Source organism: Nyctereutes procyonoides, unplaced genomic scaffold (genome assembly GCF_905146905.1).
Source record: "Nyctereutes procyonoides isolate TBG_1078 unplaced genomic scaffold, NYPRO_anot_genome, whole genome shotgun sequence".
NCBI classification, from domain to species: domain Eukaryota; kingdom Metazoa; phylum Chordata; class Mammalia; order Carnivora; family Canidae; genus Nyctereutes; species Nyctereutes procyonoides.
The window spans coordinates 3,039,383-3,053,770 of NW_026575028.1; the positions used below are offsets into that span (position 1 = coordinate 3,039,383).

Below are 14,388 nucleotides of genomic sequence, written 5' to 3' on the forward strand. Positions count from 1 at the left end.
GACAACTGTAACTACTGGCTATTTAAAAGCCTCCCAAGGAAACTCTAGGACAGAAATACATACTATTAACAAACAAGAAAAAAAAGTACTGGTTCTTTTGGTCTTTTCACATTGTTGCTCTTGCTTTCACTGATGCCTTTTCTAAGGGTTATTATATATTTATAGGAGTCTAGTATCTCCATATCCATTTTGCCCTACAAAATAAGACTATGTTCAAAAAATCCAAGAGAAAATGTATGTATTCTTTGCACATATTCTCTAAATCACTAAAATTACTTTAATTTTAATGTTAATTCAGGAGTCCAAAAACTCAAGGATACAAGTTACTACCTTGTAATGTTTTCACATTGCTTTCAGCTTTATTTCTACTTAGGGCAGTTCACCAGAAAAATATAATGATTAAAAGAAGGTACTCAATATTTGTTATCAAAAATAAATAATAATAAACATTAAAGCTAGTAATTAATAATAGATGAACCCTTTCATAGCTTGCCAGGAAAAGGGTGGCCTCTCTAATCAGTTAATATCTGATATCTGATGCACAATCAAAAAACATTATCAATAGAACTCAAAGCAGGATTTTTTATTCAATGTGCATAGATAAACTCACTCCAAAACTTTAAAAAAATACTTTTGGGGCACCTGGGTGGCTCAGTCGGTTGAGTGTCTGACTCTGGATTTCAGTTCAGGTTGTGACCTCAAGATCATGAGATCAAGTTCCGCCTTGGACTCCACACTCACCATGGAGTCTGCTTGAGATTCTGCCTCTCTATAACTGCCCCTCCCTCCACTAGTGCTGCCTATAAATAAATAAATAAATAAGATCTTAAAAAATAAAAGTACTGTTTTGGCTTTCTACAACAGTGAAGCTTTCTCCTTTTATTTAACATTGGGCTAAATTTTGGCCTATTGGGTTTAAGCCAGTGTTTTCCCATTACTGAAGAAATAGTATACCCTCCTAAATCACGGTAAAGAAGCAAAAGCTTTGCTGATGTCAAAGACTGTAACATCTTATTATAATACCGAATAGACAGGAGAAGAGGAACATTATTAGCTAAAGAATAATCTAGTTAAGACCCTTAGTGACAACGTCTTATCAGAGTCAAAAGATCCTAAGGATTTTGGACTGTTAGTCCCTTCTGCCTGGAATATATTACCCTAGTCACATCACTCAGGTCTCTGCTCAAGCAACAGTTTCAAAGAGGCATAAAACACTTTTGCTGCATATTGAAATACAATGATTATCTCAATGATTATCTCATTTTAATTTAAAAGATTGAACTGATAACCTATGATTACTCAAATTCGTGTATAACTATATTTTTCTCAAAAATTAACAAAACATGTTACTTCAAAAACCATACCATAACAGGCAATACTTCCTGCCAATGATAAAACTTGTATTTTCAAGGAAAAAAAAAATCAGAATTTTGGAAAATCTGTATCTCCCATCTGGTGAGCTTGATAGCCTACCAAAACTTAAAAGACTTTTCTGATGAGCTATGAATTAATATTAATGAATGCAAATTTTAAAAATTTGTCTAATGAAATACGGCAACATTTGGAAGATATGCATACTTCAACCAACCAAAATACTTTCCAAAAGACCAATACACAATGTTACAAACGTTGGAGAAAGCATATGTATTCATGTACATCCTCTACATGTAAAAGATCTGCTCCAAGTACAAGACAGACCAATTTATTTTAATGTAAAAAATTATGGAAAACTCATTGGTAATATAATATTTCAGATTCCACATTGAATCTACCATTTGCTAATGAAAATGTTCTAAAACTATTATGGTTATGATTGCATACCTCAGTAAATTTACTAAAAAAAAAAATCACTGAACTGTATGTACAGTTCATCAATGAGTCTTATAGAATATAAAACATACCTCAATGAAATGTCAAAAAAAAATCTGGGTGTGGTTTCAAAATATATCCATGATTGATTACCTAAAGAGGCTTTTAAAACACTCCTGCTTTGGGGATCCCTGGGTGGCTCAGTGGTTTAGCACCTGCCTTGGGCCCAGGGCATGATGCTGGAGTCCTGGGATCAAGTCCCACATCGGGCTCCCTTCATGGAGCTTGCTTCTCCCTTTGCCTATGTCTCTGCCTCTCTCTCTCTGTCTCTCATGAATAAATAAATAAAATCTTCAAAAAAAACCCCAAAACTTAAAAAAAAAAAAAATCACTCCTGCTTTTTGCAACCACATATTTACTCGAGGCCTGATTTTCTTCAAATATTTCATCCAAAACAAAAAACTGCAATAGATCATTGAAAGCAGCAATTATGACAATCAGCTGTCTTCTATTTTTTTTTAATTTATTTATTTATGATAGTCACAGAGAGAGAGAGAGAGAGGGGCAGAGACACAGGCAGAGGGAGAAGCAGGCTCCATGCACCGGGAGCCCGATATGGGATTCGATCCCGGGTCTCCAGGATCGCGCCCTGGGCCAAAGGCAGGCGCCAAACCGCTGCGCCACCCAGGGATCCCCTCAGCTGTCTTCTATTAAGCCAGACATGAGACTTAAAACTATTTTCCATTTAAAATGTTATTTTTGTTAATATTTAATGGGTTTATTATTAAATATATTAATAAATTGTTTTAAATTTCTATTTTAGCCTCTAATATAACAAATATTGAAGCCCACATAAACAAAAGCCGCTTTGGGATCAACAATTTTTACAAGTGTACAACATCCTAAGGCAAAAAAACTGAGAATTGCTGCTAAAGGGAATCACACAAGTGCCTGAGGGCTTACCAAAGACTAGAAGAGTTATCCCAGGGGGATTTCAAAGTAAAATAGGTCTCTGAGTATCACAATCTCTGGAAGTATATAAGCCACCACACTGTTAAAGGATGGTACAGTATGCCATCGAAGTTGAACTATTTCTCACCTTCTCAGCCCACAAGGTCTCCACAGATGAAATGAAGCTATCACTTCAACCCACTTAATATTTTATTTATTTATTCATGAGAGACACCGACTGAGAGAGAGAGAGAGAGAGAGAGAGAGAGGCAGAGACACAGGCAGAGGGAGAAGCAGGCTCCATGCATGGAGCCTGATGTGGGAACTTGATCCCGGGACTCCAGGATCACACCCTGGACCAAAGGCAGGCACCAAACTGCTGAGCCACCCAGGGATCCCCCCACTATTCTCCATCAATTGTCAAAATGTAACAGAATTTACCATGAGCTTATCAGATAGGAAAGACTGCCAGAACAAAGAGAAAGGGATGTAGTTCCAATAAGCATTATTGATAATAATATGAAAAAAATTAAAGGAACAGATCTGTGTTAAAAACTTCCCAACTCCAGGAAGAAAAACTAGTATTTTCAGAGATACATATGGCAACAGAGAAAAAGAAAAATACAGCTCAAAAAAGCACTTCTAATCTTGTCCATAAGGAAGAACAGAACATTTTTAATACAAAGCTAATCGTTTCCTTACTGAAAGCACATTTTCTGCAATGTGTTTTTGACAAATTCACTCCAAATTCATCATGCAAAGGTACATGATGATCTTCAATGAACTTGTTAACTAAAATAAAAGACATCTATTATCAAAGTTCGTTTATCACAAAAATATAAACCATTATTACCCTTTTTTAATGAATAGTGACTTGAGAATTGAGAGAATTGGGACTTGGGACTTGGGAATTGAGAGACTCAAGCTGTCTGCCTTCAAAGATGTATATACCACAACAGCAGCTCAGCGGTTTAGCACCTGCCTTTTGCTCAGAGAGTAATCCTGGAGTCCTGGGATCGAGTCCCACATCGGGCTTCCTGCATGGAGCCTGCTTCTCCCTCTGCCTATGTCTCTGCCTCTCTCTCTCTGTCTCTCATGAATAAATAAATAAGATGTTAAAAAAAAAAAAAGATATATACCACAACAAAGACGGCTAAAACACAAAAACAGGTGAGAAAATACACACAAAACATGTACTATTTAATGGCTTCTCTCTCCTTCTCCAGTCCTTACTCCCATAAGCAGAGGCATGTAGGTGGGATACTGAACTAACCAGACCTGTGAATTTACCAATGTTAACAAGCACACATCTATGTGCATGTTACCTAAGGTCACAATCATTAGTCTCTTATTTCCAATACTTATGCATTCTAGTTCGCTTCTACTCTCCATCAATGACCAAAACATTTCCCCTATCTCATTACCATGGTTCATCACAGTATTCTCTCTTGATATCATAGTCTATATTCAAATATTTCTTTGAAAATATCTCATGATTGTGCACCGTCCTCTTCATTCCTATTACCCACATTAATCCAAGCCTTCTTCCAATTGACACAAAGTCAATTGCTTTCCCCCCTTCCTTGCTCAACCCATTCTGCTGAGAGCAATTAAAAGCTGTTCCTAAATAGTATTTTTTATTACGTCATTCATTTTCTTGTTCAAGAAATCCCTAGGGCAACTTCCTACTATTCAAATTCTTCTTCAAATAAATTCCAGACTAAGAAATAAAAAATTACTCTTAAAGGATGAACTGAATTATATCTAGATAAAGCTGTCAAGAAGAGAGAGAGGAAGCAAGGGAGGGCAGGGAAAAAGGGAGTGGAAGGGGGGGGACAACTCCCCAAATGGTTCTCTACAAAAGTTCCACTTTACTCCACACCATTTCCAACATTCTGAAAAGCTAAAAGATATAGAACACCCATACCAGAGGCATTCTGGCCTCCCCGTAACCAATTCTAGTGATGATCAAGCATTACTTTCTGGAACTCTTTCATCAAATGGATATAGCTTTGTTAGAAAATACAGTATATTTCCTCCATAGAGCCAAAATCCGTAACCCTATTTTCTGCACTCATTTTTCTAGCATTGGCCTTTCCCCCAAAAAAATAATGAAAAAGAAAAAAAAACTTCCTTCTATATGGCTGCCCATCAAATACAGAGTATAACTAAAATGTCACAAGTCTCCTCTTCTTTAGTTCCCTCAGTCACTCCTTATGAAGCATGGTTTCTAGCCACCCCCTCCCTCCCTGGGCACCCATAACATGATGTCAAGTTCTAGGAGCATATGATTTTAAAAAGTGAAATGCAACTCTGTCCTCCCTTAATAGAACTAAAAACTAAGTTCATTTTCTGGTTTCCTTGCACAATAAAATAAAAACTGGGTTTCCCAACGCATATTTAAGCTACTATCTGCAAAGCTGCTGTAAATTAGCAAATCTCTAAAAACTATTCTGTCACTGAGATGAAATCACACACTGGACTACAGTGTGAAATGCAAGAAGGGAGAGTGGAGGGAAGAAGCTGCAATCCCCTGGCAAATCCTTATTTCCTCACTAATAAGCCCTGTCAGATATTTGCACATTTTTTATTAGATTCAATGAATAATTTTTCATAGCATTCCACTACATTCCAACTGAAGCAAATTTACCAACTCTACAAGCAGCCAATTTCTCATACCCACCTACATTACCTCTGTATGTGACAAAGTCCAATGGATAGGTAGCTTAAATTTGTAGAAGACAAACATGAACAAATTTCCTTCTCAAAATGATTAACTCACCAAAAGGAACATATCTATTTTAGATCTGACTTTATATTTCTCAGGACATTCTGCACAGTTCCTTTAACACATCCCATTTCTGAAACACCTAAAAAGATCACATCTATCTGTAAAATAAATTAGAATATTGATTTATCTACCATACTCTGCTTTATTATTCATAATCTATTTGTTAAAACAGAATTATCAAAAAGAAAAAACAGTCCAAGACATAGATTCCAGATTTTAATATCAGACTTAAATAACAGTAAAACAATTAGCAACCTCATGAAAAAGCTTACTTAAATTCAAAGAATGATAGCTTTCACCATATGACAAATGAAGGTGCAACCTAAAACTGTAAAAATGTTAATAGCCACCAGTGTTCTAACAGAACAAATGACAAAGATTTTTATAAATTTATCTTTTTGTATTTCTGAACTTGGAAATTCTCTTGATCCCTAAACAAAATCAAAATTCAAAAATCAAAATCCTGAATAAAGGGATCCCTAGATGGCTCAGCAGTTTAGCGCCTGCCTTCGGCTCAGGATGTGATCCTGGAGTCCTGGGATGGAGTCCCACGTCGGGCTCCCTGCATGAAGCCTGCTTCTCCCTCTGACTGTGTCTCTGCCCCCCTCTCTCTCTCTGTGTCTTTCATGAATAAATAAAATCTTAAAAAAAAAAATGCTCCAAAATCCTGAATAAAATCAGTCTCTAAAAACAAAAAAATACACAAAACATTAAACTCACTTGCCACACTATAATACTGGATTTTGATCACACAAAAATCCCAATGAAAGTGCTTTAGAACTGTTATTATTTAAATTAAGCTTCCAACTAAACTCAACATATAAAAATATAACAAAGCATGTATCAAAAAAAAAAAAGTATGACAGTATCTTGTTAAGTGTTGGTTAGAATAAAATAAAACAGAAATCATCCAAAGCCATAGCTTTGCAATTCAAACAAGCTCACAGCTGGACTTTTATTCTTACCAAACCGTACACTAAAAACCTTCCTTATTTTCAATTTAAGAAGAGAAAAAGAAAAGGTCTTTCCTGTTAAAACATGTATCGTTCCATATCTCCAACCATTAGTATTTGAAAGTTCAATAACAAAAAGGAGTGTTGAGACATAAAAACAGCTGGGAATTTATTTTAGAAACAATTTTTTAAAAGGACTATAATAGGGATCCCTGGGTGGCGCAGCGGTTTAGCGCCTGCCTTTGGCCCAGGGCGCGATCCTGGAGACCCGGGATTGAATCCCACATCGGGCTCCTGGTGCATGGAGCCTGCTTCTCCCTCTGCCTGTGTGTCTGCCTCTCTCTCTCTCACTGTGTGCCTATCATAAATAAATAAAAATTTTTTAAAAAGGACTATAATAATGAACCATACACATTGGCAATTCTAAGAAAATGTGTTTTTACATTTGATATGATTCTAGAACAGACCTCTGTGGCCCAATCAGATCAAACATTTAGAATGCATCTAAATCCCCAGTCTCAAACTGGAATGGGGAAATCTATTTAATTACTATAAATCCTATTAAACCAATCTTCTTTGTAAAGTGGAAAATGTCTGACCTCTGAGGGCTCTGGAGGGTATAATGAATGCAGAGTTTAATTAGGGCCCACTGTTGGCTCACTATAATCTATTAATTAGCATTCTCAGTCCTCTCAGTATCTCATTGCAGTGTCTCACTTTACTTTAAAATTGCACCCTATGCTTTTTGGACCAAAGTTACACAATTTTAGGATTGTGTGGTAATTATAGTGGGTGCAGGAAGAATATATTCCTGCCAGCACTGGTGCTTAATTAGGGCAAGGGGCGGAATCTAGATAAGGCTGTGTTCACCCTCCTTCAGTGCATATGGGTTTTTTTGGCATCATACGCCTGTGGACTATTTCACTTCCACTGGACTTCAGTGCTGACTCCTCACCTCACTCTTTACAGAAGATTCAAATACTTTGCTTTTAAATGTAGTTTGATAATTACAAAGGATATTGTCATTGCTTTTTATCCATATAGCTTTCGCAATATAGGCATAATTAGCTGCCTCAATTATTTGAAAATAAAGACATATATCAGTAATTTTTTCCTTGTTAAAATGGACATTTCCAAGTTGCTTGATAATAAAAATCATCTTAGTGAAAGGCATATTTTCAGCATCATCAGAAAGGTATACTAGAGGCCAGCTAATTCAGTGTAAATCTAGTAGTCTCAATTCAACTTCTACCAAAATCCACTTTAAATTATATATATGCTTATATTTATACATATTACATTTATACACACACAAATGTAGTGTCAATATACTCTTGAAAGGTAGAAACTTTAAAGGGAATTGTTTACTCATGTGTAATCTTTACACAATATTTATCACAAGAAGTTATAGCTCAGCCATTGATTTTTATTAATAATTTGAGACTGAATAATATTTAAGTACGACGTACTATGTTAATGCCTGTCTAAATACATATACAAAGTACCTCATATTTGAGCACTGAAACACCATCAGTATGTACTCCAATTTATCAATCTGATTTTTACAAATTAAAAAACCTAATATCGGGCAGCCTGGGTGGCTCAGCAGTTTAGCGCCGCCTTCGGCCCAGAGATCCTGGGGTCCTGGGATCGAGTCCCACGTCAGGCTCCGTGCATGTAACCTGCTTCTCCCTCTGCCTGTGTCTCTGCCTCTCTCTGTGTCTCCCATGAATAATAAATAAAATCTTTAAATAAATAAATAACCTAATATCCTTGAAATACAGATACATAATGATTTTTTTAAAGATGTTATTTATTTATTTATTTACTTACTTACTTACTTACTTATTCATGAGAAACAGAAAGAGAGAGAGGGCAGAGACACAGGCAGAAGGAGAAGCAGACTCACTGTGGGGAGCCTGATGCGAACCTCGATCCCAGGACCCCAGGATCATGACCTGAACCAACGGCAGATGCTCAACCACTGAGCCACCCAGGTGCCCCCAGATACAATTTTTAAGACATTATGCTACATTGATACCTTACCACAAGACTAAATAAAGCAAATTCTTTTTTTCTGTCTTGAAATTTACAATTCAACACCAATTGTAAAAACTTTCAGAATGTATCTAGGAATTATAAACTTTTGGTGTTGTACTTCACCTTCTGAGAACAAAAATGTGAAGTGAGGAAAACACATTCCCTCCCCCCCCATGTCATATGTTATCTGAATATTTTATCTATACATCCATGATTCTCAAGGTGAGGAGATACCAAAATCACCAGGATGGGCTTTGTTGTTTAAACATATCTAAGATTTTAAACACTTTTTCCTAAACATACATAACTTCTACCAAGGGTCACTGTCACAGTTAACAATCATTATGTACAGGAGTCTGTCACTATCCTGAAGTGCAGTAGGCAGAAAAAAGGTTGAGAAGCACTGAGCCAACCGTGTTTTGTTTGTTTTCCTTCTGTCACAACTGAGCTCAAAGAATCATCATGAATTCCCTACGGCAGATGAGCAATACACTAGTTTAAGAATTAGATGTACCACATTCTAAAGATCCCAAAATTGGCTTATCTCAGAACTACCAGGGAAACTGGACTCCATCTCCAAACATTTATAAAGCGAGACCTGGAAATCTATATCTTAAATAAATGTATCAGAACCAACATTTAGGAACCTCGTCCTTACTTTTAAGATCTAACACTGGGGTCTATTTTAGTTTTTCTCTTTCTTTTCACATTTTTGTTTTTAAAGTCTTAAAGATTAAATCCCAAAAACTTCCTGAGGAATACCTTTTAAAGGACATTTCTTCTTTTTTAATCTCTAAGAGACTTAGAGATTTAACTATGCTAATAAGACATTCCAAGTCTGTGTAATAACAGATTATATTTAATTGCTGGTTAAAAAGTAAATGCAAAGTAGTATGAGGCTATAATATATCTGAGAAGAGAAAATTATCATAATTTCTAATTATTTTGAAATCTCTGATTCAAAAGAATTAAACGTTTAGGCATTTTTTTAAAGATTTATTTATTTGAGAGAGAGGAGGTGCAGAGGGAGAGGGAGAGACAATCTTAAGCAGACTCTGCAGTGAGTGTGGAGCCCCATGCTAGACCTGATCCCACAACCCTTAGATCATAGCCTGAGCTGAAACCAAGAGTTGGATCCTTAACCAACTGAGCCACCCAGGTGCTCCAATATTTAGTTTTTAATTCATATTGTACTATCAAGTAAATTTGAAGATTTTTAACTCTGTGATGTTAAATTAAGTAGTACAGAGAATAGTAAATAGGCATTAAAATAATGATTCAGACATAGAGCTTTAATACACAGCAGATGTGTTGGCTACAAAAGATAATAAAAATAAATAAATAAAAATAAAAAAGATCACAATATAATACCTATAATATTCCTTTGTATAAATTCTATCTGTGTGTATGCACAGAGATGTTCATTAGGGAGAAACAACAAAATGTTAACCATGGAATAGCAAAGTTACCATATATGGGAGGATCTAGAGCAAATTTTGATTTCATATCTATGTTTTTCAGTATTATTTTTATGATCAGAGAAAAGAAGCTATTTTTACTACTAGAAAATTAAGTCTGGGGCTTTAACATACAAAACAATATAACTAGCAATCTTCTTCAAGTAACCAAAACAGTAGACATGAATGCCTGAATTAAGTGTTAGTTAATAGAATGGTAAAAACAATCAACAATCTTAGATTTACTTCGTCAAAGACATCACTTCTCCTTCTTTCTTAGCATTATTCAAGAATGCTAAAGAAATCCAAGTAAGTTTATTACTTTCTTCATAATTTTTATTAACCAAACTCCAAAACAAAGTATAATATTAATAAGGTAGCTACTTTAAAATTTTTCTTTAAGAATAGAATTTTTTAAGGAGGCAAATAATTCACACTCGTAAGTTTAAGAAAAGTTTTGTAAAAGTCTCAAATAAAAAGTATGATTAAGATTTTAGTTGCTGGGGTGCCTGGGTTCTCAGTTGGTTTAGCATCTGCCTTCAGCTCAGGTCATGATCCCAGGGCCCTGGGATCCAGCTGCATTCGGCTCCCTGCTCAGTGGGAAGTCTGTTTCTCCCTCTCCCTCTGCCCCTCCCCTGTGTTCATGCTTGCTATCTCTCTCAAATAAATAAATAAAATCTTTAAAAATGTATTTTTTAATTGCTGGAAGCATGAACAGGGTTTGTTCACATCTCTGGAGTCATGTTACTCAATGTGACATGACAGTGGCCAAAACATCAACTATAACTTGGGAGAGGAAAAAAAAAAATGTCTCATATATCTAATAAAATCGCATTTAGCTCTCAAACTGCAAAGCCCTAAGTATAATGCCTAGTTACCTCATTTATTTTCTAGAAGCAATCAATCTATCAAATTGCCTTTCTTCCACCGTTAGTATGTGCTACCAAAGTAAGCACCATGGTAAATCTTACTCCTATCCCTCACACTTAAGATATGTAGCCTGAGTAATTCTGTTAACGCATCTTAGAGCACATGGCAAAATTATACTTTCTCGAGAACTGGAGAAAGGTAATACAGGCTTAAAGAAAAGACAGGAAGAGAAAGAGAAGCAGGGAAATGCAAGCAGGAAAGCAAGCAAGAACAGCGAGCAAAGAGACATGGCAACCAGAAAAAAACTACAGCACCGGGCAAAAAAAGGTTAAGAAAAGGACAGAAAATAGATAAATAGGAAAAAGATAAATGAACCAAGAAGAAGAAAACCTAAGGAAGAAAAGAAAGAGAATAGCTCATTTCATTCACACACACGATTTCAGTCAAAAAAGGTAAGCATACATATCACACTAACCTGGTTTTCCTCCTGCACCACTCTATACTGTTCCTTCCAAATAGTGATTTTGGAAGCTTCATCTTTTCTCAGGGCTCGTTCTTTCTTCAGCTCTGGGCTCCAGAAAGTCTTGATGCTATTCATTGAAGAACTTAATTTGCTCTCCTTTACTTCCACATCCTTCCGCAAGAGATCATTTTCTCTTAACACTTCTTTCAGCTGTGTCTGCAGATCCATGATTGTATTATCTCTTGCCTGACGAAGAGAGTGAGGAACAGTGGATGCCATACTCACAGGAGGGAGGTGATGCTCTCCAAATGCTATGGTGTCACTAGCTACCCCACTGCTAGCTATATTGGGGCTACTGCCCATAGCAGTCATCCTGACACCATACGGCAGACGTCCCCCAGAACGCCCAAGCGTCATGGTGCTTTTAGGGGTTTCTGAACCCACATTTTCATGGTCACTTAGGTACATAGGTCCAGATGTAGCATAAGCAGCATTTAAGGATTGGATATTCTCCATTGAAAGGGTTTTTCCACCGCCACCTCCAACACTGCTTCCAGAACTCCCTCCTGTACTATTGGTTCGACGATGACCCAAGCGAGGGGAACGAGGAAGCCTAGGTGAACGCCCAGGGCTCTGGTTGCTTGGTTCCACCTTCCCAACTGAGCGAGCACTTCCATACATGGTTGCAAGATGAACTTCGGTGCCAAGAAAGGTGTAAAGCAGAAAGCAAAGTACGAAATTCCGTGAGGTTTCTCAATGGCTGTAAGTCTGCTTAAGGCTACTCAGAAATAACAGGTCTCCAACTGTTCAGTTTTGAAGAAATGCCTAACACCATATCTGTAATGAAAAGATCACACATTAAATCCTCCCTCTCAGAAAATTTTTCATTACCCCCACATAAGAAAGATCTCCCTGTCATCTATTTATTCATGCATTCAAAATTTGTCTACAGCACATTTCACTTTAAACATCATTTTAACAGTATTTTGCATGTCTCAAAACTAAATACTGAAACCATGCCACACAAATGGAAAAAAAGAAATAAGAGGTATAAAGACTAACAATAAAAGGATAAAACTATGTTTGAACCTAAGATTTTCTAACTGGAAAACCCAGGATCACTCACAGTTATTAAAATAACAGGATTCTACAAATCAGTTAGATATAAAATAAATATATAAATATCAGTATCTTCCTATACATTAGTAACACAATTAGAAAATACAATTTTTTACTCACAAATAGCAACAAAATCATAAAAACACTTTAAGTACAAATCTAACAAAAAGATGCAAGCATGAAATACTTCATATCCTAAAGAAAATCCCTACAGGATTCTCCAAATAATCGAACAAGCTGACCCTAAAATTCAAATAGAAGAGTTAAGGTATAAGAATAACGTAAACAATTTGTAACACAAGAACAAAGAAGGAAGCTGTTCCCTAAATACCAAGATAAGTTACAGGTCCATGATTCCTCCTCACTTTCAATGCCAAAATCAAAAGAGCTATACGTTTTGTTTCTTCTTAACTCATTTAACAGCAAAACCTGACCTGATCTGGTATGAGGTCATTTATTATTTATAGGTATTATTCACACACTTATTGAGAAAACAATGTATATGATTACAGGATACTGCATAATGTCCACTGGGTATCACGGGGGAAAAAATCTGGACTTCAAGCCAAATAAGACCCCCAGAATTTCTCATAAGAACTCAGAGTTTTGGGGAGCCCGGGTGGCTCAGCGGTTAGCACCGCCTTCAGCCCACGGTGTGATCCTGGAGACCTGGGATAGAGTCCCACGTCGGGCTCCCTGCAGGGAGCCTGCTTCTCCCTCTGCCTGTGTCTCTGCCTCTCTTTCTCTCTGAGTCTCTCATGAATAAATAAAATCTTAAAAAAAAAAAAAAAAGAACTCAGAGCCTTTTAAAACCACAGTATTTAAAATTGTATAGTACTGGCACAGGAACATAGTCTAAAGTATATATGTAAGTTAGTATATGCTAAAAGTAACATTTTAAAAGAATGAGGAAAAGACAAATCATTTCAATAAACGAGGTTTGAACAACTGGTGCTCTTGGAAAAATAAATTACATCCCTACTTCACACAGTACACAAAAATAAATTCTATGTAAAGATACAAATTTAGTTGTTTTTTTCTTTGAGAGTGTGTGTATGCATATGCTTATGTGAGCAGGGGGTGTGGGTAGGGGAAAGAGAAAGAGAAGACCAAGCAGCCTCTGTTCCCAGCATGGAGCCCAACCTTGACCTGAGATGAAATCAAGAGTTGGATGCTTGACTCACTGAGCCATCTAGGTGCCCCAAAGATACAAATTTTAAAACTATCAAAGGTACTAGAAGAAAACTTAGGAGAATACCCTTGTACCCTTGTGAACTTGAGTTAAGGTAGTATCTCTTACAGTAAGAAACAAAAAGCAAAACCATAAAGAAACACAATGTATTTAAATATGCTAAAATGGCATATTAAGTATTACATCAAAAAATACTATAAGCAAAATTAAAAGAGAAACCAAAAACTAGGTGATATATATCTAACATAGGTATATAGATATATACAACCTGTATAAAGAATTCCTACACGGAAATGCCAAATTTCAAAGAGCAATGGTAGAGGGGGAAGGGAGCTTGTATTGTAAGGGGAAGGTGGGGGCAAAAAATCTAAAGTGAACTTTAGGTTCACTTTACATTCATAAAGCTTGAATTTTATTTTTTTTTTAAAGATTTTACTTATTTATTCATGAGAAACACAGAGAAAGAGAGAGAGGCAGAGACACAGGCAGAGGGAGAAGCAAGCTCCACGTAGGAAGCCTGACATGGGACTCAATCCCGGGTCTCCAGGATCAGGCCCTGGACTGAAGGTGACGCTAAACCGCTGAGCCACCCAGGCTGCCTAAGTTTGAATTTTTTAAAAGTAAAGTATGTTCATATTCCACAAGCATAATAAAAACCAATTTTAAAAACATTTATCACAACTATCTACTTTCAATTCTCTCAAAAAATAAATCAACTAGATCTCCATGGTACTCCAATACAG

At 36.3% G+C, this 14,388-nt stretch overlaps 1 protein-coding gene across 14 annotated transcripts in view; it reads right to left on the reverse strand.

Annotated features, from left to right (window-relative positions):
* Positions 1-14,388, reverse strand: part of ERC1 (ELKS/RAB6-interacting/CAST family member 1) — a 527,112-nt gene that overhangs the window by 478,966 nt on the left and 33,758 nt on the right. For all 14 annotated transcript variants that reach the window (XM_055315461.1, XM_055315467.1, XM_055315465.1 and 11 more), the window contains exon 2: positions 11,347-12,171. In XM_055315461.1, the coding sequence (XP_055171436.1) occupies positions 11,347-12,015 (669 nt within the window). In that variant the 5' untranslated portion in view covers positions 12,016-12,171. The remainder of the gene's footprint in view (positions 1-11,346; positions 12,172-14,388) is intronic.